Raw genomic sequence first — 27697 nt, forward strand, 5'->3', positions numbered from 1 at the left:
AGCGATATTTGCACACTGCACCAGGTACTCATTTGAGGCTGAGTTGACCTTGGAGGATCATGACCGATTCAAATAATTGTCACTGGTGTTGGCCGTGAGCGGGAATCGAATTCGGGCCATCGGGTTTGTAGAGCAGCGCTCTCACCGCTACACTACTGCTCCACTGGCCCCACAACAAAGACAAAGATCTCCCATATAGCCTTAACAGACTGTAGGGGCAAGTGCTGTTAACGAGCACCTATGAAGGCCGGAACGGTACACAAGGGGGTGGGTGGCCAGCACCACGCCCGACCGCCTTTGTCTCCCTAGTGGCAATGTTTACACACTGCATCAGGTACTCATTTGAGGCTGAGTCGACCTAGGGGAGGCCCAGGACCGGTTCAGATAATCGTCACTGGTGTTCGCCGTGAGCGGGATTCGAACTCGAGTCGCCAGGTTCGTAGCGCAGCGCGCTAACCGCTACACTACCGCTCCTCCTGACCCCACAACACACACACACGCACACACACATGCACACACACACGCACACACACAGGTCCCCATGGACAGGATCACTGGAAGGAGACGTACCCAATCTGCGGCGAGGACAACCAGTCGCCTGTGGACGTGAGAACGGATGCCACCCGCCTCGTCCCCGACCTGCCCCCCGTCTCTGTCTTGGGCTACGACGCGCCCAGCCAGACCACCTACAACATGACCAACAACGGGCACACACGTACGTACGTGCGTGCGCGGGCATGCCACCAAAGCGTCCGTCCGGTGTTAATGTCATGAATGACCTCTTGCCAGCGAACCTTTGACCACCTTCACAGGGCCTCAAAGCATACGAAGCCTGGCCACCAGCGCTGCAGTGACGTGACTTTCACTTAGTGATGAATGGTGGCCCTGCTGCTGCTCTATATAAGAACGGGAGACACAGCAGAGCCTCACCATTCTGGCGAATTGCCCGATGATGCTGGATGCAATTACCAGTGAAACGTCGTACTCAAATTGTAATTGTTGTGGTTTCACGCTTCAACACACCGGTGGGCTAAAGCAGTGAACTATTTGTCTTTTGTCAACGTGACACTTTTTTACTGATTGGCTGTGTCGGGTGGTGGAGGGTTACGACACATTTATAAATAACGCGATCTAAACCCAAAAACGTTGATTATGAATAATATTGGTCGCGAAACCCTACGTGTTATGTTGTTGTTGTTGTTTCATTAGGGAAATTCGTGACCAAAATAGTCGCCAAATGGAGTTTCTTTTTCTTTCGGTCCACAATCACTGATTGGATGAAAATCATCAAGCAGGACGATGACTACAACTCCACGAATGATCAAAGTGTAAAACCAACTATGCCGTGGCAACATTAGAGTATTTGGAGTATTTGGCTTCGATAAATGTCCACACGATAAGTCACTTTATTGGGATATCATTTGTGGCCAGAGCTATATAGCTCTTGGATAGTATAAAAGTTTTACCATAGTTACTCTCGGGTAAAGTGTGGGTACTCACACCTCTTCGTAAACGTCTGGTCAGCGTGGAAGAGCAGGCCAAAACAGTGGATGTCCTTCTGCCAGCGGTGAGCACAAGCAAGAAATTGCAGGACTGCTCCTTTTGCTGTCATCCACTGGACAGTAGGGTTGGGATTGGCGCCGATTCCCCTGTAGTGGTGGGGGCGCAGCTCAGGTGCATTATTCATTTCCTCCGCTTTGTCTTTGCTTCTCAATCATTCATTCGCCACCTGATTATTTCACCTGCCACTGGAAAAAAGTTGGATGGAGTTTATTGCCTCCTTTTGCTTGTAGCCACAAGTTGTCGGACGGGGGCCTTTTGAAGTTCAAAGTGCCCACTTTAAACTACGGTTTATAGAGCATGCAAGTTCGTACTTGTTTTCAAATGTACGTTTTCAAGTACTTTTGGGGGTCACCGGTGGCTCAACGGTTAGCAGCGCACTGTGCTAAGAACCTGAATTTGATTTCCCGGCCATGACTAACATCAACGGCGAATTATATCTGAACCGATTCCAGGCTTCACCAACCCGCACTGACCGGCGTGGTGAAGTATGGTAGAAATAGCCAACCGCAACTGACCGAGCATGGGGAGGCCTTCATCCAGAATTTGCTTGATCAAAAGCCGTCAATTACAAGCGCTGTACCTCATTTATAACCCTACAATTATGACACGACAGAGGCAGCAGGAAGCGCAGCTCAAAGTAATCATGCCTGAGGAAAGGTGGGTCACTGTCGGGGAGATTTGAGTGTTGATCTCACGACAAAAGAAGAAGACTATTTACTTTGCAGGGGAGTTTTGTCAGTGTCGACAGAGTCCACCTTCTTGACGAACCTGGTCCCGTTATGTAACCTTCCCCCGCCCCCCACCCTCCTCCCCAGAGGTGAGGTTTCCACCTCTGCAATACAACAACAAAACTGGGACATGTCATGGGAATATGCAGAATGGCTAAAAATACCAGAAGAGGGGAGAGCGACGTGTGGATATAATGCATCGTTCCAAGTGGTGTATCATTATTATTAGGTAAATTATAATTTTAAAAACTGGGACTTTTAATGTCCTAGATCAGGGGTGGGGAATGTCCGGCCCGCGGGCCGTATAAGGCCCGCGCAATCATTTGGTCTGGCCCTGTCAAGGCAACCGCAGGTGGGACTCGAAATCCAATAAATCTAGGAGCAAACCTGGAAAAGCAGTTGCGAATAGCAACATCATCAATATCAGCTAACATCACACTCCTCACCAAAGAGAAGCACTTCCAGCCATCGCATTAGGGGCGAGTTAATTAAATGTTTGACCAAATATAACAGGCAAATTTTTAAGTTGATAATTTTGTATGGCCCGCGAATGATGTTATAAATATACAAATGGTCCTTGGCAGAAAAAAAGGTTCCCCACCCCTGTCCTAGATGATCGTGGAAAAGCCTGGCCAGGTGGCAACCCTCACCCCCCCTGCACTGCCCTCTCATGCCCACAGTGTTTGTGAAACTGCCGCCCGGAATGGAGATGTCGGGAGGGGGCCTGCCCTGGCGCTACGAGGCTGTGCAGTTCCACCTGCACTGGGGCAGCGCGGGGAGACAGCTCGGCTCGGAGCACTACGTCGACGGGGTGCAGTACGCCGCGGAGGTACGAGCGGCACGGGGATGGAGTGGGCAGGGGAGGAGGCGGGGGCGATGGGGGATTGCATCAATGGCAGTGATGTGTTTTCCGGTTGAACCGCTGGGTGAGGTGTCGTGGCTTTCATCAACACTGTTTGCGAATCCCCACCCTGGTTAGTGAACTCGTGGTTGGTGAACTCGTCACCAGAGCTTTGCTCTGCAAGGCCACGTACACATTTGTTAAAATTCTGGGCTGGCAGGGTGGATGGGGTTGCTTTAATGAGAGTGGTGTGGCTTTCTGATGCGTGTTCAGCTCAAACCGCGTGTTGTTCTCCACGATTTCCGAAGTTTCACTCCACGTCCTGGGTGCTTCGTTAGGAACTGAACAATTTCTTGTTCAATTCTTGAAGCAGCTCCCAGCACACTTTGGAATCTACTTTAATGAAAAAAAAAGAAACTTGATGGAAGTACATTTACTTACATTGCAATGAGGAACAAAAATACTCTTCAAGGTTGTAGCCAAGCATTCTTAGAGTGATCCACTTGAAAATGAGTCCTGGGTAAATTGAGATTCAACAAAAATGAGAACTCTGTTTAACCAATTACATATCATAGAACAAAACTCAAAGCATTAGGGGAGTATCGATGCATCTATGCATCAATCAACATTGATAATTATTGAGCTCGTTAAACGTGTCTCAAATCGCATGTGTTATAATAGGTGCGAGTAAAACAAAATGTGTTGTCATGCATTCACAAGTCCCTCCCCAGTCACTAGAGTTATTATTATTTATCACACTTACAATTGTTTTTGTTCATTTAACTTATTCACAATCCCGAATTCAGACAGTTCATTGAATCGAGGTGGGAGTATGTCGGAGGTCGTGGGTGTGATCCTGGACCCTAACGATGCCTGTTGCATATTTTGTTTTCTCTCTCTCCCCGTGGTGGCCGTGTGGACTTTTCTCTGGAACCTCCAGTTTTTCCCCGTACATTTAGAAACAACATTCGTATTGATTATTTGGATGGATAGAACTACAAATTGCCACTTACGATGATATAATCAACTTTTGATGAGCTATCATGTGTGGCCAGGTCGCCTCTGAAAAAGAGATACTAAATTTCGATTTAAAGCTTTCGTGACTGCAGGGATTCATCTTCTTGGTTCTTTCGGTAAAGTCACGTAGAAGGGAAATAATAAAATATGTTTTCTTTTATTATGTTTTATTTTTATTCTTTTAAAATAATAATATGTTATTATGTTTTATTTTTATTATTTTATTATTTCCCTTCTACGTGACTTTACCGAAAGAACCAAGAAAAAGAGATACTAGCTCAGTATACAAAATTGTAAAAAAAAACGGGCGAATATAAAAGTAAACTCAATTCATTGACATTGGTAACGTCCAGGATTTTACAGAATGTCGGAAGTGAAGGTTATCGCTGCTCTGCGTCAGAGTGTAATGAAAGCTCAAGCCAAAGTCTTTCTAAGGTCGTAGGCAAATCGCGTTACTCATGCAGCTGTAAAACGTTAACGCTGCAGTATGCATGGACACGGACGTTTATACCCGCATTCTACACCAAGGCCGCATGCCCTCGCACCATTCACAATGTAGTCCATCTTCTCCTGCAAGCAACAACGTTGCTGCCAATGTCCATACCTCAATCAAAATGGTCTTTCCCACGTACAATTACATTCAAATTGTTCTCATCGTACTGTCATATCACCATGTTACGAGACAAGGGAATTTAAATGTGCAAACTCTAATAGATAGCAGTGCATCACCCCGTGTCGGAGAATGGCCCTGGCAAATTTAGTTACAGAACTACTTCTGAAGTTACTTTAAGCGGTCTCTTTAGCCACACCAAAGGTCACCTTTTACACGCCCTACAAAGATGGTTTGTGGAATGTCAAAGAAAATGCTTTACTTTCCAGGTGTGAAATTTAGGCAGTTAAGTAAAAGCCAAATGTAATTTAAAAATAATTAAGTATTATTTTTTTGCGTGTGTAGTTTACAGATCTGAGACCACAAACTCACCACACTTCAGTCAATCACAGGTGGTCTAAACCTGGATACAAACCCCGGAGCTCAAACCGTGTAACTGGCGTAGTGTCCTGACCGCCAAGCCACCAGGTCACCTCAAGCTGATGCAGCTATTTAGAGCTAATGTATGTGTTCTAAGTTCACGTGTAAGTGGAAGCAATCCTTGGATTCGTAGATCTCTCGAAAATCATTAACTGCCTCAATGGAAAGGACAACTTAAGTGCAATTGGCGCTAATGCGTTACTCAGAAGATCTGTAACTGTAAATGTCCTACGAAGCACGTGAGCCTATAAACATTACGGTCTCGTGGCTTGTATCGCTTACGACCTGCTGCATAGGGAGCACTTGACAGCTAAAGTGTAATTGAGCCCTGCTATTGAAGCTGTTAACGGCAGCTATATTTACATCAAGTGGCAGCCCAGAAGTGCTATACACACACGGCAGTGTTTGTCAGCTTTCAATTTTAGGTTGTAGGTAAATCTAATTCACTGTCAAGTACTGAAACGCAGGAGTAAGGGCAAGCTTGAAGGGTATAGTTTAAATATTCTTTGGTTCTTTCGGTAAAGTCACGTAGATATAGTAATGAAAATAAAGTGAATAAAAATAAAATTAAAATAATAAAAAACAAAAACCATGACGTTTCGATCGCAACACAAGCGGTCGTCATTAGGAAAAGGAGCGGCATGTCTCGGACCGTGTTCGTGAGCATAAGGCAGATTTGAAACACGGTAGGACCAATAGTTCTGCTGTGGCTGATCATTATTTTAATGCGGTGGGCTCACACGAAATTGATTTCTCGAAGACGAAGGTACTTTGCAAACCCACTGACTATCAACAAAGATTCGTTCATGAAGGCATCCATATATACAGACATAGACACAATTTCAACCGAGAAGATGGGTACAAACTCAGCAATCACTTGAAGGACGTTCTCAACCATTTCAAGTCATAACTTGCTGTGATGTTTCAATTTTAGACCTGGCAGCCCTTAATTGGTGGAAGCCCACCAACAGTACCATCATTACCTACTACTACCATCACCTCTAGCAGCAACCTCCACCGTCAACGGTGTGATTGTGTAAAGCGAGGTGCAATGATTACCTGGCAGCCCTTTAATTGGTGGAAACCCACCACCAGCACCGTCGTTTCCCACTCCTACCATCACTTACATTAACATTAGCTGCCCCGCCCATGCTGCTGACACTTGGGCTACGCCCATTTTAAACCTTTATAAACAGTTTGCCTTTAGAGGCTAACCCTCATTTCCTGATGACGACCGCTTGTGTTGCTATCGAAACGTCGTGGTTTTAGTTTTTTATTAAATTTTTATTCACTTTATTTTCATATCTACGTGACTTTACCAAAAGAACCAACGAATATTAATTCCTGCAGTCACGAAAGTTTTAAGTCAAGGTGTAGTTTAACAGAAGTGGATGGTAAACCTGCTGGGTACTTGGCTCATTTGACTCCCAGTAGTTAACGTTGAGAACTTTCCAACCTACTCGATGAAGGGCTCTCTGTGGCGTGTCGTTTCACGGGGGCACGCATATTCGCTTGGGGAATTCACTGTGCCGTCAGTGTCTGTCATGTCATGAGGTGAAGTTCCCATTCCGATCTCTCTCCTCGGAGCAGTACGGACACGGCCCTTCGTATTAGGGAACGCTCCCTCACAAGTAGATATCGCAGCGCTTGCCTCCGAGAGCCCTTCAATTGACCTCTGGTCCACACAGTAGGGGGGCAGAACTGTCCCACTCGCCCGTCCACGTGAGAGTGCTATTCCCCGCATGACAGTCAGGTTTTTTTTTTTATGGAGCTGTAACGTATCCAAAATGAGCACACCGCTCAATTAAATGTGAGTGTTTCTCGTGCAGCCATTCGGTGACTGGGCTGGGACCGTCAAAACTCCACCGCACTTGTGAACCTGGTTTTATGAGCACAGACAGCTTCCTCGAATTCGAACACCGGGGCCACCCGGCCACCTACTGCCCTTGCGGAGGAATTCCGAGGAGGACGTTTTTGTTGTTGTTCTTATTCTTAGGTTTTTTCGGTAAAGTCACGTAGGTAAAAAAATTAAATTAATAAAATAAAAATCACGACGTTTCGGAGGCAACACAAACGTCGTGATTTTTATTTAACTTTTATCAATTGAAATTTTTTACCTACGTGACTTTACCGAAAAAAACCTAAGAATATGAATCCTTGCAGTCACGAAAGCTTCAAATCTAGAATTAAAGTTGTTGTTCTTGTTGCTGCTGCTGTTGCCGCCCGCGTGCATGATTCCGGGACTCAGGACTGTGGCGCATCGGGGCGAAGGTGGTTGGTATAAATAGCGGCCGAGCCAGAATAGTGGCAGCGTGCAAGCACCGTGGCCACTGTCCTGCCAGCGCTAAGAAGGACACTGTAACGAATGCCGAGCCCCAGTGAGGGGGTTAAAGGACGAGGAGGGGGGAGGGTGATGTATGTGTAAAGAAGAGCCGACACAAGATTGCAGGGGTCTCGTCCTTTAATCCTTTTCTCCCATCCACACCTGTCCCCAGCCGTCCCAATCTCGTTCCCGCCAAAGGCCCCTTCTTCCCGCCCGTTCTCCCCTTATATCTACTCGATCACCCCTCCCACTAACCCTCCTATTGGTGGGAATACTTCCCCTGGCACCCCTACATATAGATGAAAGGACGAGAACGGCAGGTCAAAAATTAGACCGAGATGGCATCGTTACTATATAAGTAACATATATACTGCAGGGATCGGCCGTGGCAATTGTTCTGCGATGTCGTGCTGGAATTTGGGTACTACACAAGGACAATTGTGTTTGTTGCCACTTAAACAAAATGTAATTTTGGTCCCAAACTATCATGATCATCATGATAATGTAATCGCTTGATATGGTTTCACTGATGAGTGACATCTGAACTTATTCTGCCCCCCACACTGCTCCCTCCCCCCCCCCTTCACCAAGCCACACTGACGAATGTGGTGAAGCACAATAGAGGTTTTTTGGGGTTAGATCGCGTATATGTATAAATGTGTCGTTAAACCCGCCACCAGCCGACACAGCCAACTAGTAAGGGTTGTCACGTAAACAGAACGTGGCCAATTCGTCACTAGTACAGCACTAGTGTATAGTGCCGTAGTGTATAGTGTAGTGTATAGTGTGGTGTATAGTGTAGTGTATAGTGTGGTGTATAGTGTAGTGTACTAGTGCAGGACACCGGTGTGTTGGAGAGCCAAGCCAAAACATTTACAATCTGCGTACGACGTTAAGCCAGTAATTACAACTAGCTTCATCAGGCGACAGCCAGATTTGTGGAGAAGTCTAACAGTTTCGTTCCTTATATTGAGGCGTAGATGTGGTGACCATACTTCTGCTGTCTTGCGCCACGTGGGGGGGGGGGGGGGGTTAATGAGTCAACGTACATTATGCATGCGCATTGTGCAAGTGGTGGCGGCTTTTGATGACAAATTACGTGATCTAACAAAAAAAAACGCTATTGTGGATGATATTGGTCGCGAAAGCCTGCGTGTAGAACTGGTGAAGCAGAGTCAAACAACTCCGATCGACAACCAGGCGTGAGTGTGCGGAGGCCTTAGTCCACCAGTGAATTGGCAGAGGCTGTAATTGACTATCGCGGTTACTTGTGACATGTATTGGGCTCACATTACTCCTTACAGCCACGACAGACTGCTACGTTCACCGCTACTATTTTTCTCATCCCTGAATGTGACATTAATTTGATCGCAAGGGTAGAGGGAGGGGAGGGGGTAGCGAGCGACTGTTACGCGAAGAGCTTCAACATTTTCTTGGTTCTTTCGGTAAAGTCACGTAGAAGGAAAATAATAAAATAATAAAAATAAAACATAATAAAATAATTCTCACGACGTTTCGGCTACAACGCAAGCAGCCGTCTTCAGGTGGAGAACAGGTCTGTCGTGACTTTACCGAAAGAACCAAGAAGATGAATCCCTGCAGTCACGAAAGCTTTAAATCGAAAGCTTTAACATTGTTCTGTCACGAGAGAGTAACAAAACATCGTGGCCGATTGTCGCATTGTGGTGAACGCGACAAACAAGCCTCTGACACGGAACGACACGGCTTTCTGTAAATGCATGTGGCGCAACGTGCACGGGACACGGACATGGACACACACACATGAGTGTTCCGAGTTCCACACCGAGCCTTACGGGAATTGCCCTCTTAACTCCGCGCCGGGAAGATGAACGTACACACTTAACAGCAAACTTCCCCAAGGGGGTTACAGCACCGGGCCATTGTGTGCGGGCGTCAGCCTCCAAATGTTGCCGTGATTGAAGGGTTCACCGCAATCTTGATTTGAAGCTTTCGTGATTGCAGGAATCCATACTCGACTACAGCAGTGTTTTCTTGCTGTGGTTGTCCCACCTGATGACGATTGCTTTCGTTGCGATCGAAACGTCGTGATCTATTATTTTTCTACCTACGTGACTTTACCGAAAGAACCGAAGGGTATGTTAACCGCAAGTTAGTCAATAGGGATTATCGTTTGTCATTGCGTCGCTGTCATCACCCTTGACCAGGCGGACTGAATTCGCCCACGGGTCACTCTTGCAAACGGGACTCTCTCTCTATCATTCAGTTCTCGCGCCGGTTAAAACGAGTTCATCGTAACTTGAACCCATTCTCCGCAGTGCTGCGCGGTTATCTTTGTTCCACACCTCGTTGTCCATGTTAGTGGCACTGTGCAGCGTGCACTCGATCTTAGAAGCCAGCGTGGGTGGTAAGGGGCCGTCCATAAATGACGTCACGCACCTGGGGGGGGGGGGGGGTTAGACATTTGTGACGATGTGTGACGAGGGGGGGGGGGGGTGGGAAATGTGACGTCACATCAAAATGCGCAACTTTAAATATAAACACGTTCTACTTAATTAAATAGAATTGTTATAATAACACTAATTTTGATTAATTTTCATTATTAACTGTTTGATTATTTAAATTTACTAAGGTCACTTTTTATTTATTCCATGAAGGAGCATTTTGCTTCTCCATCGGAGAATGGAAAAGCATAAATTTAGTTGTTCATAATTTAGAGCTTAATGATTCTACCAGGGCTTTTCATTCTGTGGAATGAATATGTGATTGTTATAATTGTACTCTCTATTTTGCTTCATTCTACTACAAAGTTTCAAGTATTTATTTATAGTTATAATTACTTTTAATATATGATAATAATAAGAGAATTTCAATATAATATTCTGAACATCTGCAGTTTTAGTTAGACGATGAATATTTTCAAGTAAATTTTATGCTAAATTTCAGCTTTCCAACGCCTCCTTTTTAATAAATGTTTTCGCCTACAACATCAGAGTGCAGGGCCACATTAAATACGCACTACAATGACGATAGTTTAAAGCGATTTGAAGCATGTTTTATTTTCCAAATAGAAATATGGTTTTGGGGAGGAGCTTTGTGACGTCATATTTGAGGGGGGGGGGGTCTGACTTTTTGTGACGTCGTGTGACAAGGGGGGGGGGGGGTCAAAAATCGTCCAAAATCGCGTGACGTCATTTATGGACGGCCCCTAAGTGCTTAGGACGGGTGACCACCAGGCACCCGACGTTCGTCACAGGCTTGCTAGTCTACGTGGTGGGCGGCAGATGGGAACAGCGCAGCAAAACAAACCGTTGGACTGTACATCTATGCTCCCACGTGTACACAACTACCGGCAATGCCCCTTGCCTTCACCCAAGCTGCGGCGACGGCCAGCGAAGTTGAACCCTCCGGTTTAGATTTGAAGCTTTCGTGACTGCAAGGATTCATATTCTTAGGTTTTTTTCGGTAAAGTCACGTAGGTAAAAAAATAATTAAAAAATGTTTTACCTTCGTGATAAAAAAAATATTTTTTTTTTACTTACGTGACTTTACCGGAAAAAAACCTAAGAATTTTAACCGTCCGGTCACATAATTCCCACGGCCCCGCACGATGCCCCCCCTCATCCAACAGTGGATCGACTTTGCTGTGTGATTGTGGCTTTTCTGCTGTTCCCACATTGCACAAACGGTGGTGGTGGTGGGTGGTGATTTATTTATTTAGCGCACCCGGCATTGGCTCTTTGTTTTCTGATACCCGTGGGCTGTTGGGAAAGGCTGCAGCGGTGACTTTGTGAAACGCCACTTGTTGTGCAGCAGTAGCCCCATGGAGTGTGGGAGTGCAGAGGTCAGACGACTCCGCTCTCTCTGTGGGGGTTGTGCTTCTGGGAAACGATCAAAGTTTTGCATAAAGAGTTTCACACCGTGCGAGTGGAAGGAATACTATACAGACGTTATTAATGCACACGCCGTGTAGTCCACACACACACACACTGTGCAGCACACGCTCCATTAGCCTCAATGTAATAGCACCATGTCATCATACCTGTCAACCCCTTATCAGTGCCCCTACCTTATTACGGACCAATTCAACCCTTATTGGTCACCCTTTCATCCTAAAATGTCCCATCACAAGGCGAGATACAAACAGACAAAAACACATTTTTCCCGTATTGAAATGGCTGTACTCCATATGAACCTGAAAACTCAATTTCCCTGTACAAGAATACGGGTTGACAGGTATGCCATGTTCTTGGTTCTTTCGGTAAAGTCACGTAGAAGGGAAGTAATAAAATAAAAAAAATAATTCTCACGTTTCGGCCACAACGCAAGCAGCCGTCCTTGCGTTGTGGCCGAAACGTCGTGAGAATTATTTTATTATGTTTTATTTTTTATTATTTTATTACTTCCCTTCTACGTGACTTTACCAAAAGAACCAAGAAGATGAATCCCTGCAGTCACGAAAGCTTTAAATCGAAAAAAGGTATGCCATGTGCTTTACATTCGCTGTGATTTATATGCATTGTAACTTAAAAATATATAGCGACTAGCTTTACTACCCGGGACTTGGATTCACGACGCCCGGCCGCCTTTGTCTCCCCAGTGGCGATGTTCACACGCCACACCAGTTACTCGTTTGAGGCTGAGTCGACCTAGGGGAGGCCCAGGACCGGTTCAAATAATCGTCACTGGTGGTGGCCGTGAGCGAGAATCGAACTCGGGTCGCCGGGTTCATAGCGCAGCACACTAACCACTACACTACCGCTCCACCCACACACACACGCGCGTCCATAGGTACACATACACGCGCTTGCTGCAGACACACACAACTGTCAGGGTGCGTACGGCAGTAAACGACTGAAATAACGAAGCAGCAATGCTGCGCGAAGAACGCCTGAGAGCTGCAACACGTTTGTGTGGCACTTTACTCGCGGAGGGTTGGGGGGGGGGGTGACATGAGCAGCCACACTCCGTTACACTCCCGCATGCGGGTCACATGACAGATGTGACGTCACAGCTCACTTGCCGTGCAAAATAGATGCATTATTGCGCCCCCCCCCCCCTACCAAAAAAAAATATACAAAAGTCTATTTTTTATAATTTTTGCATAGTGCACATTCTGGAAAGTACCCACATGGCAAATTTCAAGTTTGTTGCATGTTGGGAAGTACGCTAAACAGACACACATATTTACAAATTTCTCTTTTATATACAGTATATAGATTTACACACCTGGTGTGTCACATGTTACACAATTGAGTGCGTTAATATATAGTCATTTATGATTCCACATCATTGTATGTTTACCGTGCCCTGTATATTACACGACCATTTATACTTCAGTATTGCCTTGCAGCAGTTTAGCCCAGTGGAATCTTACTTACAGACCACTCGAAGTCCATTCAGCAATCAAGACGAGAAAACCGGAGTAGGATAGTTTGGCAAATTTGGCCACATCTACTTTGTCACCTGACCCAAACATCTATGACAAAAAATAATATTGATCAGGAAAGCCTACATGTTAAATTGACTACAGTAAGTTTGTTTAGGCTTTGGTGGCTTGCTTCAAAAAACGTCCTGCTTGTAAATCTATTGCGGGATAACGGCCTCCCCATGGCTCTGTGAGCCGTGAGGGACAATTGACCATACTTTACCACGCTGGTCAGTGTGAGTTGGTGAAGGTGGTGGGAGTAAACAACAGCGCTTCCCTCTACTGCTAATGACGCCTACTACATCTGTGTTTTGCGCATGTGATCACCCACCCAAGTGATCACCCATCCATGTCATAATCTATCCATGTGATCATCAACCCATGTGATCACCCATCCTATGATCACCAACTCATGTGATCTCCCATTCATGTCATCACCAACCAATGTGATCACCAACCCATGTCATCACCCATCCATGTGATCACCCATCCATGTGATAATGTGATCACCCACCCATGTGATAACCTATCCATGTGATCATCAACCCATGTGATCACCCACCCATGTGATCACCCATCCTGTGATCATAAACCCATGTGATAACCCATCCATGTGATCACCAACCCATGTGATCACTTACCAGTGTGATCACCCATCCATGTGATCACCAACCCATGTGATCACCCATCCATATGATCACCCATCCATGTAATCACCCATCCATGTAATCACCCATCCATGTGTAATATAAAGATGCACCTGGGGGGTAACTGGGCCATAGTGATAGGCTCTGCCGGCCTCAGCCCGCAGCCAATGGGACGTCGAGCCAGGGGCGTAGCCTGTGGCTGCATGGCAACATCTGGAAGGTTCCAGGGGGTGAGGCTGATGATGGCTGCGTGGTATCACGTGGGCCAGGTGTTATAAGGGGTGGAGAGAGACAGCTCCGGGTCAGTGTGGTCTGTGTCACCGGCACGCCAGCGACCACCTTGCGGGCCGGAGGCTGTCTCCGACAAACACCGTCAACCAGCGGTGTGAGGGAGTGAGGAAGCGAGCGGACGCCACGCTCGGGGAACGGAGTAACGGGGAAAAGAGGAACCCAGCGTGTGAGGGAGCTGTGAATGAGGAACGAATAAAGGAAAGACAAAAGACACGGTCTCTCGTCTGGAGCGGATTTAGTACACATGCACTACCCAGCTTCAGCCCTGCTTAGGTTCTGAGATCTATGCATTTTGTGCGATTCCAAAAACTTAAATTTACGCTACCATATTAAATATATTTCTGTACAAATGACAATGCAATGTTTAACAATTCTGATATTGTGGATGTAATGGCAGTGACATTCTGTGTAGTGGCAAGGACGACGGTTACTATCAATTGGCATTGCCGGTTTCACTGAAACGCAACACGAATGATTCACGGTGAAACCTCAGCCAGGTGCCTTGCGTTTGATTGAGTTGCACGATTCGGTTACACTGCGGTCAAATTTGACTGCGGTCAAATATGACCACAGTTTTCTGTCATCGGGTGGTTTAATTACGAGCTGCCACCGTGTCTGCCAGCTCGGCGCACGCTTTATTGCGGTGTTCGCCCGCTTGTTTGTAAATGGATATAAGACACGGACAAATAAACCCTTGTGCTATCCCAATAGATAATCATTCCTACAATTATTTCGCTTGTAAGATTAGGTGATGGAGACTGGCTTTCTATATGTATTTTGTTTTGTGTGTTTTAATTAAAATGTTACGACTAAAAGAGCATTGGTCCAAACCACTTCATTAAGCACCTTGCTGACCAGAACCTCTTCACCTGCTCGGCTCCAGGCTCACTGCGCCTCCTCTGTCTATGACTGACTGCCGATCTAAATCTTTTTGTGAAGTCTTCAAGACCGCTTCTACCAAAATTACATCTTAGGATATTGGGAAGCCACTGGGGCTATGCACTTTTGCATCGAGGTTGAAAACTAATTTCTTGAGAGCTGCGTTTTGTGTTTAGGTTGTTGTCATTCCTCCGTACCTTTGATGAGCACGCTTGGCTACGTACGGTGTGAAAGAAGTTCAACATGTATGCACACAGATGCCCTTCTGGCCTTGTCATTAAATAAATATAACACTCCTCTTCAAACTCTGCAGATGAGCATACTTCTGTTTGTACCTCAACTTGAGATACCAGTTGCATTCAGACTCTTTAAAAGCACAAATTGTATGCTGTTGTATATCATGTCCTTGCTCGCCCCAGTGGTAAAATAGTCATCATCATTCATAACCAGTAATGCTCCAGTCGTGTACAAGGAAAAATGGTTGATCTTTTTGTTTATCCAAAAGTGTTATATTGAACAAACGATTCGGGTACACACAGAGGGCACGGCAATTGACACCAGTATAGATACAATGCGAAGTACTGTACGATGATTATTGCTAACGTTTTATATTTTGAACCTGTCTATGTGTTTCAATGAACTCTACATCCCTAGTGTCTACTTCCTTAACTCAGGCAACCCTCTCGCGGAAGGACAGGGGTGGTTCGGGGGGGGGGGGCAAAGGAGAAAGGGAGATGTGGGTGGGTGCCTAATTGGCCATATAAATGGTTGATCTTTGTGTGCGCGTGTGTGTGCGTACCATTTAGATCCACATTGTTCATTTCAACAAGGAAAAGTACAAATCGGCGGATGAAGCCACGAAAAAGGTGGATGGGCTGGCCGTGCTGGGAGTCCTCGTGGAGGTGAGTGGGCCTCTAGCGCACACTCCTGAGCCTCGCCGGGGATCAGAGTGCCCTCTCGGTGCCCTCTCGGTGCCCTCTCGATGCTCGCTCGTTGCTCCCTTGGCCCACGTCTGGCATTGCCGATCCGCGTGCCATTTTTGATGTACCGTCCCGTTTTTTGACCTTGCTGTGCCGTGTCCACTTCGAGCCTCCGATCAGATGTAAACATTTTCATATATTTGATACGTTTGCACCATGTACGGCGGTTGGCTACGTACGGTGCGAAACGAAAGAAGTTCAACACGCATTCAAGGCGCAAGCTACAATGTGGCAACTGGAGTGTGGTTGCCATCAAGGGGCCCACCACAACATGGCATACAGCGTGCTTGATGGAGCCGGTTTCCACTCGCCTACAGTTTACCTGCTTCACCAAAACGCTGCGCTTAAGCATTTGCCCGTGAGACGTATGATGTTATGAGCTCAATCAATATTTAGTTACATGTGGAGAGACGCATTGTTGTCTGCTTTTTATTGTTTACGTTACCCTTTGAACTCCCACGTTGGCGCGTAACGAGTTTGATGCACATCAAATTGCGACGCTCCATCAAGCGGTCAAAACCGCCGCCACATTAATTTCTTGAAACTGAGAGAATTGGCCACCTTATCCATAACCACCCCGCAATTGGCGGCCGCTTGAGTAAAGCCGTCCAGGTACGTCCACCCAATCGTAGACATTCCAGGTCATCGGGTGGATCCCTACCACCGATATGAAACGGCTTCGTGTGCACGCTAGCCGTGAGCCGCGGGTTCTTTGTTCACGAGAATTTCCTCTGGGCTGTATGATCACGCATCGCTTCGCCATCTCTCTTCGTGTCCCCAGCATTGGATTCATTTCACGCCCCCCTCGTCGGATGGCTCAAAAGGGTCGAGCCCTTTTTTGCCCTCATCGGAAACTTCTGTCGTTTCAACTCGCGTATCTGATTCGAACGTTCCCTGGCACAGCCATTCCCCCATTGCAGCATCCGATTACAGCAGACGTGCGAGCTTGGATGTGCATGACTTGCATATAACCTTTATTCATTTATTTATTCGCTCCCGGTAATGGGTACCCCGGCTCCATTGTACATTTGTCGTGTTTTATTTAAATGCGCGCAACCGTGATACCCATGACAGTTCTACGATGTGACTTTCAGGTTTGTGTACAATACTGCGCTGCAATTGTTATCATTGTCGTTAACCTGGATGCTGTTATTTATCATGTGTTTTTTTTGGGGGGGGGGGGGCTGTGGGGGGGGGGGGGCGTGCTGTGGGTCTCATCATTGTTTTTTGACCATTTTGCAGGTTGGACCAAGGGACAATGAGGTGTTTACGGTGTTCATGAAAGAGCTTGGGAAAGTGAAGTACAGCGGTGAGTGACGGCCACCGCTGTTTGGATGTTGAACTCGTCATTCCTCATTCCTCCACGTGCCCAGTTGTTGTGCTGCACTCGGTGGCAGCTGCGGCACCCACTCGCGATGTTCAGTTGGAGCTGAATGTTAACCGACGGGCAATTGCGGAGGGGTTCAGTCAGCGCCATTGGTAGAGGAATCTGTTCCTTCAATGGCACCGTGAGAAGGAGCTCACATCTCACGCTGGGGTGTGGTCCAGTTTTTTTTTACTGCATTTATCTAGATCTTTGTTTTTGTAATGCGACCGTCCCAGTGAATGTGGAACATTGGGCAAACGTTAGGTCAACATTGGTCCAACAGTCCCAAACCCATGGCAACATTTGCCCAACGCTGCATGTTTACTGAGGTTGTGACGTATCTGGGCACCATAGTGGCGAGATGTTAACTACCTCACCTGGTATACAGGAGGTCGTGGGTTCAATCTTGATCCTGACGTCTGTATATTTGTTGTTTGGATTTTTTTCCCGTGGTCGTGTCGATTTTTTCTCCGGGTCCTCCGGATTTTCTCTCCACATCTAGAATCAACATGCATTTCGAGTATATTTCTACTGTAAATTTCCACGTGATAAGCCACTTCGTTGCGCTATCATTTGTGGCCAGGCCGCTTCTGAAATAGAGCTATATAGCTCAATGGGCCTTACCTGGTAAAATAATCATAGTTTTTTAGTTTTAGCTTAATAATATCTCTGTGAAGGGACATGTCCGTATGCCGTTACCAGTGTCCCTATGCTGTAAACGGGATTTTGTCCTCCAGTGTTCTGTTCTGGATAAACATTTAAAATAAACACACATGAAATGTATCGATTTACAACTCAAACACACAAAAACTCCACCACACCCATCCCAGTACTGTTCTTACCAAAGCCGCATCAATCCCGGACCACATGGTCCATGCTGTAGCTGAACTGGCAACAGCAGCAAAACTCATTATGTATGTTGATGAACTGTGAATAACCTAACCAATAATAGGTATTGCATATTCTCAGATGAACATGATCTACTTTAACTTATATGACTTCATGACCCCCCCCCCCCCCCTCTGATCTTCACACCTGATAGGCCCACAGTGATGACATCACATTTATTCCCTCTATTTAAGACCGAAACATCACTTATTCACAATTCTGGCTATCGCCTGATGATGCTAGTTGTAGTCAACGGCGAAACGTCGAACTCGAATTGTAAATGTTGTGGGTTTACTCTCCAACACACCGGTGTGCTGAAGAAGTAACGAATTGGCACGTTGAGTTTACGTGACAAACCTTCCTAGTTGGCTCCGTTGGGTGGTGGCGGGTTTACCGACACATTTATATTTACACAATCTAACCCAAAAAAACCTTTATTATGGAAAATCATACCTCCTCCCGCTCCACGTAAACACCAGCAGATCACCATATACGTAGGGACTGTGCATCGTTCTCCCGTGAATTGAATTACGATCTCTCTCTCTCTCTCTCTTCATTTGATCTCCATTAGACATTGGCCAGATGAAATGTTCGGTGTTGAAACTCTTAAGTGGGTTGCAGTTGGGTTTCATTGCCTAGACTCGCACTGTCGTTGGGAGGCATTTAAGGACAACCCTTTTGTCGCTCCGTTTATGCACATATTTATTTGTGTAATGATTACACATTCTGTGCAGGCCATGGCTTTGTGGGTCTTGAAAAAAACACTCGCTATTTTTCAGTCTTCTTTTTACGGCTCGTAAAAACTCAACGCTTTTGCTGTTGTTTTAAAGAAAGAAAAGAAAGATTGTCACAGTTGATGGAGACAATACAATTTCACTCCCCAGAGCTAAAACCACGTCTGTTGGGCTGTTTCTCAAAACCGTCAGGGCCTTCGCAGAAACTGGCTCTTTTTTTTTTTAACTAAGCGAATCACACCGACGAATCGAGTTCCATCTCCCGGTGTACCCAGGCTTCCCGCTGTTCCTTGTGATGCACAGATTCCTCTTCTCAATGAGACCCATTATTCACTGCAGTCATTCACAAACGCCAGGTGGCTATTTTGAACAATGCGGCGATGCAATGCGTTGACCCCTCTGGAGCATTGTGCCGAGCAAACTCGGCGGTGTCAAAAGCGTTACGGGGGGCGGATGAGGGTACCTCCGATTTGCCCTTAAAAAATTAACGTGCACGGTTGAACTGAAGATTGATGTACCGGACACAGCAAGGACTGTCGTGAAAAATACTACCGCAGCCAATCAAAATCATTCGTTACGGGGCCCATGGGATTGCTTGTATGGTGATGATTGGGAAAAATGGTACAGACACGAGTAGACTTAGGATTAAGGTTAGAGCTACTGATGAATTGACTTTTAATGCATTTTTTAATCGCATTGCTATTTGGGATGTAACAGGAGGAGGAGAGGGAGGGGGGAGCTTTGTCTAACGATGCAGTGGGAAACTTCTGTGAGGAGTGTTCACTGCTGATGAAAGCACTGTCGATCTGTTGTTGAACAGTGAGCGGAAATGACACCACCTAGCACGGCCCGGCTTGGGAATCGGGTATCACTGGGTCTGCTGTGTCTCTCCCACACGTTCCTCAACCATCCCCTCTGACAGACGCTCTGCATTTGTGCACGGAACGATTTCTTCAGTGTGTTTAATGCCGTCATGTTTTAATAGCTCAGTGCAATATTGAGAAAGTTCAAGAGGAGACTTGTCTGATACAAGTTTTCCTGCTAGGGTACCCAGCCATATTCATTAGAATCCTAGGTTCCACCCCCAATTTACCCAGGTCAGTGAGTTTACATGGTCTCACCCCATTTGTCAATTACTGTAAAACAAATATCCGTCTTGTAGATACATACCTAGGCTGTGTGTAGAGGCTGTCCAACAAGAGTATCGAAGCTTTGTTCACGAGAATAAAGTGTTTACCGGAGTGGAGGAGAAGGCACTGGAACAGGGAGGAGTGGTGTAGAAAAAGCAGAAGAAGGGGTACGTTGACGATCGCGAACAGTCGAGGATTCCTGCTGCTGCTGCTGGAGGTTTGTGGACCCACTGGTCTCTGTAAAGTGGCTGGACATGAAGAGAGAGAGGAGAGAGATGATGATGTCGTGATGTGTGCAGGCGAGTGGTGAGGCTGCCCACTTCTCTTTTAACGCGGTAGATGCGTTGTTGAAAAGTGACGCTTTCAGCGAAAAACGCGCTAAGCGAAAGCAGTTCTCCTATAAATGATATAACATTAAAGTTTAGCGAGATACGATGTACACGCACGCACAGTTTGATCGCGGGACAAATAGCTGAGGGTACGCCACCATGTGTTACTGTATCATTTGGCATCCTGTATCTTACCACTCATCCACGCAGCTCAAGAAAGAAAATAGTTAATCGTCAACTGCTTGGAAACCACATTAGAACGGCTGTTATAACAGGCGCGTTCTGAATTGTGTGGAAAGAATTCCTGAATGAAAGAACCTCGTTATAGCGAAAACGCGTTGTGTGAACACCGTGCGTTTAGCGAGGACTTTCCGCACAATCACAATTTGTGGTCAGCTGCTCCATTTACAGCTCTTTAAACGTGTAGAGTAATTGCATTGTTGTTATATTGAAATCCATGGCAGTGATGTCGCAGTAACGCAGCGGTTAGCAAACCTCCAGCGGCGGCAGGAATCCCAGACTATTGGGCGATTGTCAACGTATCCCTTCTGTGCAAAGTACTAACCGCTGCTTTACCGCTCCACCCTTTTTAATCACAGTTACCGATCACAGAACCAGAGCTCAAAATGTCAAGCGGCCAGCAACCAACAACCCCCCATCGACAAGACAGGATATATCTGTTTGGGATTTTAACCTTCCTTTCATTCTGACATTGTTGATGGCTCAATTGAGACCTTGCAAACTCAACTGTCCTTGCCAAAACAATAGACTGTGAAACCCACCCGATCGTCACTCCGTACCCATACAGGAACTCGGTTGGCACCGGTGCCAACAGTCTGCCATTCTTCTATTGATGATCACCCACGTGCCTCTTCCCTCTTCCCCACTCGCGTCTGCAGGCCAGCAGACAGTGGTGCAGGCATTCAGCATCCTGAGCCTCCTGCCCAAAGAGCTCGGTCACTTCTTCCGCTACAACGGCTCCCTGACGACGCCGGGATGCGACGAGACTGTCACGTGGACGCTGCTGCACAAACCCATCGAGGTGTCGGTGGCACAGGTGGGCAGACCCCCCCCCCCCCGCCCGCCATCACCTGCACACGTCACGACATCACCATCTCTCTCCTCTCTCTCTTCATGTCCATCCACTTTACGGAGACCAGTAGGTCCACAAACCTCCAGCAGCAGCAGCAGCAGGAATCCGAGACTATTGGGCGATCGTCAACGTATCCCTTCTGCTGCTTCTTCTGCGTCACTCCTCTCCGTTCCAGTGCCTCCTCCTCCTCCTACACTCCGTCCGTTCGTCGTTTTCTCAGTTGGCTGCTGCCTCGGTTAACTTCTACGACCGGCGGGATGTTAACTCCCTCTGCCGGGTATGCAGGAGGTCGTGGGTTTGATCCCGACCCTGACGCCTGCTGCTGTATATTTGGAGTTTGCATGTTCTCTCTCCCCGTGCTCGTGTGGATTTTACTCCGGGTCCTCCGGTTTTTCCCTCCACATTTAGAAACATGCTTTTAGTGTATTTGGCTGCTATAAATTTGCACGTGATAAGCCACTTCGTTGAGCTGTCATTTATGACCAGATTGATTCTGAAAAAAAGCTCCACAGCTTTTAATGGGCCTTTTTACAGTTTAGCTTCGAGTGTTGCTGTTGATTTTGCTGTATTCCTGTTTGGGAGCATTCTTCTGACGTGACCTAACCATAGCAGTCTTCATTCCTTAATTCTTTTCATTATTTGTACATTTTCATCATCAAGTTCTCACTTGATTTTTTGTCTTGATTTCTTATTCCTGATTTCTTGTCTTGATTTCTTATTCTATCAAACCTTCTTACTGTGAGTGGTTTTCATGAGTATGTTATTTCTATAACTATCAGCGTATTGTTACATTCTTGTTTCGTTTGCGTCTAAGTTTATCATAATACTTAAACACAATACTACTGTTATTAGCGCAGTCTCTCCAGTTCTCACTTGGTTAAACAAATAAACATATTGGTCACTGTGAGGGTTCATGGCAATGGGCCCATGTGTACTCCGCAAACTCAACGGAAGCATCGAAGCACATAAACTGAAATAATACCCCGGCTAACTAATACGGAAATGGACTTGTACGTTGCCATTCATCCATCTGCAAGCAAGAGCAATGGAGGGTGGTGGTATTATTGTTATGAAAGAAGACACACAAGACAGACGGATGGAGTGGGCTGTGTAACTGCAGAGTGATCTCGAGTTTTGGCTTTCCTCACAGTTGACCACGCTGACCACCGGCCTCGCGTTCACGGAGGCATCGGCCCCCGTGGCCTCTACGATGGAGAACAACTTCCGCTTTCCGCAGCCCCTGGGCCAGAGGAAGATCCTCACCTCCTTCCCTCTGCCAAGTCAGAGTAAGGAACTTCACAAACACAACGTCCAAGTGCGGTCTTCCGGCGTTATTTTTTGCGAGACTCGCTTCAACTCTGGAAGATGCCTGCAGTCGTGCGTGAAGAAAACTTGCGGGAATAAATTCCCAGGGCGAGGCCTAACCCGAAACACCACGACACATGGATTTTGAGTGGCTGTGAAAACCTACGTGCTAAATTGCCCACGCGCAATGGCGCAGCCTGTGGGTGTGAGTAATGGCTACCGCCTAGAATTGACCACAACCGGTGCAGTTTGCCAACACTAACTTCAAGGTGGAGACAGTGGTGGCCGGTCGTGGTACTGGCCTTAATGCCCCTGTGTGTGCTGTGTGGCCTGTTCAGTTTCCACATTGTAGCTTTATCAATTATTTGAGAATTGCAATATAAAACGCAATACAGTTCGGAATTATGGAGTGCCCTAAATGTGACCGCATCTCAAGACACTCCATGACTAAGGGGAACATGTCTGTTCTGAATGTTTGAAGGTGAGTTTCGTTGAGCAGGAAGTGTGGGCTCAAACGCCACGGAGTGTGAAAGAGAGACGTTCATGTGTAGAAGCAGACGATCTTGAGCCACGAAGACATTCAAATTATCTCTCTTGGCCACGCCAATGTGCGAATGTGTTGCACCAATGCTCGTGCCTCAGGCGAGTTTTACATTTGACAACAACTATTTTGTTACCTTTAATTTAGTTTTTCTTTGTAATCTTCATTATCGCTGATGGTTGAGTTTTGCAGCATCTTGAGATGTTCCTGCATTGCAAGGCTTTTATTGTTACATTATTATGCTACCCTTAGGCTCACAGAACAAACGGTATGTACTAAACAAGACAGAACATATCAGGCGAAGATATCAACACGTTAGTCCAAAGCACTGGACAGCGGCACAACACAATTTGTTTAATTTAGACAACGTACTAGACAGAGAATCGAGACGGCATAAAGAAGACAAAGTAATAATCGATTATTGGATGGAAAAAGTGGCCCCGAATCGTGATAGTCCTGTTGTTTATTTGGTAAGGCATTTATCATCATAAACATTTTAAGAAAATCAGGGTACTCCAGTATTTTAAGATATGTTGTCAACATTACATTGGTGTGGGGGGCCCCGTGGTAGCAGGGATACGAATCATGAGCTGATTGGTGGCTTAAATCATAATATCGGCTCTTCCCAACTGTGTTACTCCCACAAAGCCACGCTTTCCATTCCAGTCCACGACGCCCATCATCTCATGAGTTCATCATTCGTTCCGAGATGTCACAATTGAGCAACGAATAAGGGGGAATTACCTTGGGTTAACGTGAGCCCTCTGAGGCCCACGCCCTAAATGGTCACCTGAATTTCTAAGTCACTGATGTACAGTGAACACGTGAGGAGTGATGCCGTTTTTCTGTAAAGTTGTGCTGCGGAACTAAGCATTTGTGTTGGTGCTCAATTTGACCGTCACAAATGTCAGATTGATAACACTGGTCAACAAAAAAAACTCTTTTTTTTCTGGCCTGGATTTTTGCAGCTGTTTTAGACTAATTTCAGGGTGCTGATTCCAAATCTGATCTCAGATTTGCTCTATCACATCTCATTTTATGCTATCGGCATACCCCATTTGCATTGATTTTACCCAAAATTAACTCTGTCACTTATGATTGCAACTTGTTGCGAGTCAGTGACTGCTTTAGTGTTAAAATATGGTGCTGTATTTTTAGGATAGTGTGTTTATAATATAATTTTATGTAGATATCCACATTTATTTAATATTTTTTTTCTGCAGTTTGTATTGAAAATGCAATATTTCATATCTAAAAAACCTGATGTGATAGACAAAAACTGATGCGAGATTTGGAATCAGCACCCCAAAATTACATTAAAATCGTTGGAATACCTTATGCCAGAAAAAGTGTGTTGACCAGTGTAATGATCATGTGACGAACATTACTCTCTGTAGCAGTGTGCGTGGAAAGGTGTCGTCCCGTCGATCGGTGTTCACTTTGAAGGGATCTCAGAAGTAATTCTCTTACATCCGTTTTCTGAGCAATTCTCTGACACGATTGGTGGGACTGCTCTGCAAGAGATCTGAATGGATTCTTCATCTAATGCCATGACACTGATAGCCCAATTGGGATACAACTGGGGAGAGAAATACAACTAGAAAAATAACTTGTGCTGGTTTTTCCCCTTTTTTCTGGCAACAAAACAGGTGTTAAGATGTTAAAACACCAAACTGAAACCTTTTACAAGGAATCATGTCTGCATTAACCACAGAATGCAAACAAAAAGCATACTCTGATAATATATATTGTTGCCAGAAAAAAGGGGAAAAACCTATTATTATATTTTGGTACTGGCAAAGGAGGTCCTATGATGACTTGTGCTGTTGAGGCATGGAGGTCTTATATTATACTATAGACTAAAGTAACTGTATACTTAAGCCGCAAGCCAAAGTGTTGTGTATATAATGGTACTTATATATATTGGTTTATGCTGGGCAGTTGTAGTGTAGTGGCAAATGTCCATGCTGAAGGCCTGTTAATGGCATTTCTGGGCCAGTATAAACACATTTGCCCTCCTGCCTTGCCCATCATCTTTGTAACTGATGTTTGCGAGTTGCGACAGGCCTTGTCCCAGATTCATCTCTGAACCTGTAAGTTGCATTAAATCAAGAACAGGCAAGCGAGTTGGCTGTAGTGAATGTCGACAAAGAATTCTGTGAAGTCACAGAATTACATACATAGTGTCTGGCCAACGTTCCATTCACATTAATTCGTCGGTTACCTTGTTAACTTGACGTGCGTTTTATACTTTTGTGCAAACGCATCACTGCTGCCTTTCTGTTACCATGGTCTCTTGAGATTCCTCTGCAAAGCTGAGATGCAGTCTCTCTCTCTCTCTCCCTCTCTAAACGTTGACCCAAAAGAACCCCGTAATTTCCCAGCCAAACTCGTGCTCTCTGTCCTGCCTTGCGGCCCTTTGTAACTTGTTCACGTTTGATCGGCCTCCCGTGTGGATGCTGGGTGAGCAAAGACGACTCTCGTGGTTGTCAGTGGACAATGTTCTGCCCGTTGAAAAAGTTTATGATTTATTTCGCCATTCCTCCCCCCCTAACTTACACGCAGTGAGGGTTCTAAGTGGCAGGGCTAGTGTTGATTTAATTTTAACGTTCCAATATTTGATTTCACTCACAAAGGATAAGTTCAGCTTTTGCCTAAGTTGCTTTGCCCCGGGTCACCTTTATTCCCTAAAGCACATAAATACAACAACAAACTTTACTGAACACAACCAGTGTTTGCTTGAATAGCGGTGGGAATGTTAATGAGATTGGGGCACCCGGGGACAAAGAGATGAGAGTTGTGACCCCCTTGTTAGCGCTCACTCGGATCAATGCACACTTTATATAAACATTGACGATGGTGATGCTGCAGATGTCTGTGGTACACAAGGACAAGTCACACAAAAAGACTCTACACAAATCAGCACATTCATCAGTGAGTTATATATATTCCCCCCCTTTAAGGCAGCAGTGTTATTGATGAATGTGTTGGGGTTTGTGTTGATAATTAACGCTGTATTGTACACATTCCTGGAACCAGGCAACCACTCTCTCAGGCGAGTAAGTTTAAATAAAGTTGTTGGCTTACACTGTGTAACAATTTTTATTTGTCCTGGGTAGTTAGTGTAATTTCCTAATTGCTAATGCCTCAAAAGTACAGAAAATGGTTATTATGTCCCCACAAACTTTGCTTTTGTGACCAGGACAGTGATATTTTGAAATTTACCTATTTTGTGTCTTTTCGTCAGAAACTAACAACATATGAATCAAAATGAACATGTATTTATACTAAAGTAATACAATAATGACAATTTTCTCTACTTTTTAGACATAAGCAATTACGAAATAACACTTACTACCCAGGAACAAAAATTGTGTTACACAGTGTTATTGGAATGCGAGTGGCATCTACGCCACGATTGTGCAAACACGAAGATGGAGAGCAAGAAAACGATGCTATTACAGGACCTCTTGAATTTCTAAAGAGACGTGTGAAATGGCGTTTGAATTGGCTTTCCTTTGTGTGAGACTTTTCGGTTTGCACCTTGTGTTGCTCGGCACGACGTTTGATGTTTTCTCCACATTCTGAGAGTTTCAGAATCTGACGCCCCGAAACTTAGTTTGACCTCTGAGTCTATTAACACTTGCCCCTGTGAGACTGAGCGCTTAGGAGCCTTAACGTCGGACATCATCCCGAACAACGGGTGGCACGACCCGAAAACCCATCAGAGCGCTGTACAGCGCAAGCGTGAAAAGCTTACGCGGTGGTTCAAACGAAAGAGACGCTTGCATTTGGAGGAGGAACCTGCTTGTGTGTGCTCAACTTTCAAGCTGAAGCCACCGTACAGTAGTTTGTGAAGCCAACGATTTAGTTTCTTTATGGGTCTCGGGGGCAAGGCGAGCAAATATGAAATCATGTGTGCGTATAATTTAATGTGCGCCGTCTGTTAATCTAATCCCTGGCCTTGGTCTGCGCCCAGTAAATAAAACACGGAGCCTCTGTTCTCGCATACGTGGCTGGCAGCGGTGCCGTTACCCTTGAATAACCCAACTGTCGAGGAGTGATTCCAGCCACCGTGAAAAACGAGAGCCCCCCTCACGTAGCCCAGTGGACACCGCCCCGGCGGGACGTCTTCTCTCGCTCCGATCGCCCAGATTCTTTAAATGCAAATTCTCCTCACCCGGATTTTCACGAAGTAGGAAAAAATAACTAAAGCCTCTACAGCTATTTTATCAATCCACTGCTGGATGATGGCCTCCCCACGGCGTTCCTGCCATGGGGGTTATTTGACCATGTTTCAACACGCTGGTCAATGTGCAGCAATGGATTTGCAGCATGGCCCTCTTTTGCCTACAACATAGTCCTACAGTTGCCTATAACACCTGTTTAGTATGGTGGTCGCTCCTCCAAGTACTCGTCTGGTGCAAAAAACTGGCTTAGCTTCTGTGATCTGATGAGATGGGGCATATTCTGGGTTGTTTGGTCGCTTGGTCGTAGGTATTAGTTGCATTTGGCTTATCTTATTTTGATTTAAAGCGGTATTCCCTGCATCCCTGGCATAATTTATTCAATAAAAAAGGTAAGATAGCTATTTTAAGGCGGTAT

The 27697-nt window shown here is 45.8% G+C and overlaps 1 protein-coding gene across 2 annotated transcripts in view; it reads left to right on the forward strand.

Annotated features, from left to right (window-relative positions):
- Positions 1–27697, forward strand: part of LOC133343810 (carbonic anhydrase 14-like) — a 54991-nt gene that overhangs the window by 13397 nt on the left and 13897 nt on the right. For both annotated transcript variants that reach the window (XM_061553663.1, XM_061553664.1), the window contains exons 4-9: positions 536–715; positions 2972–3120; positions 15533–15628; positions 16949–17015; positions 21053–21210; positions 22397–22532. In XM_061553663.1, coding sequence (XP_061409647.1) covers positions 536–715; positions 2972–3120; positions 15533–15628; positions 16949–17015; positions 21053–21210; positions 22397–22532 — 786 coding nt within the window. The remainder of the gene's footprint in view (positions 1–535; positions 716–2971; positions 3121–15532; positions 15629–16948; positions 17016–21052; positions 21211–22396; positions 22533–27697) is intronic.

Source organism: Lethenteron reissneri, chromosome 18 (genome assembly GCF_015708825.2).
Source record: "Lethenteron reissneri isolate LAM-NWPU_2019-01 chromosome 18, ASM1570882v1, whole genome shotgun sequence".
Classification (NCBI taxonomy): domain Eukaryota; kingdom Metazoa; phylum Chordata; class Hyperoartia; order Petromyzontiformes; family Petromyzontidae; genus Lethenteron; species Lethenteron reissneri.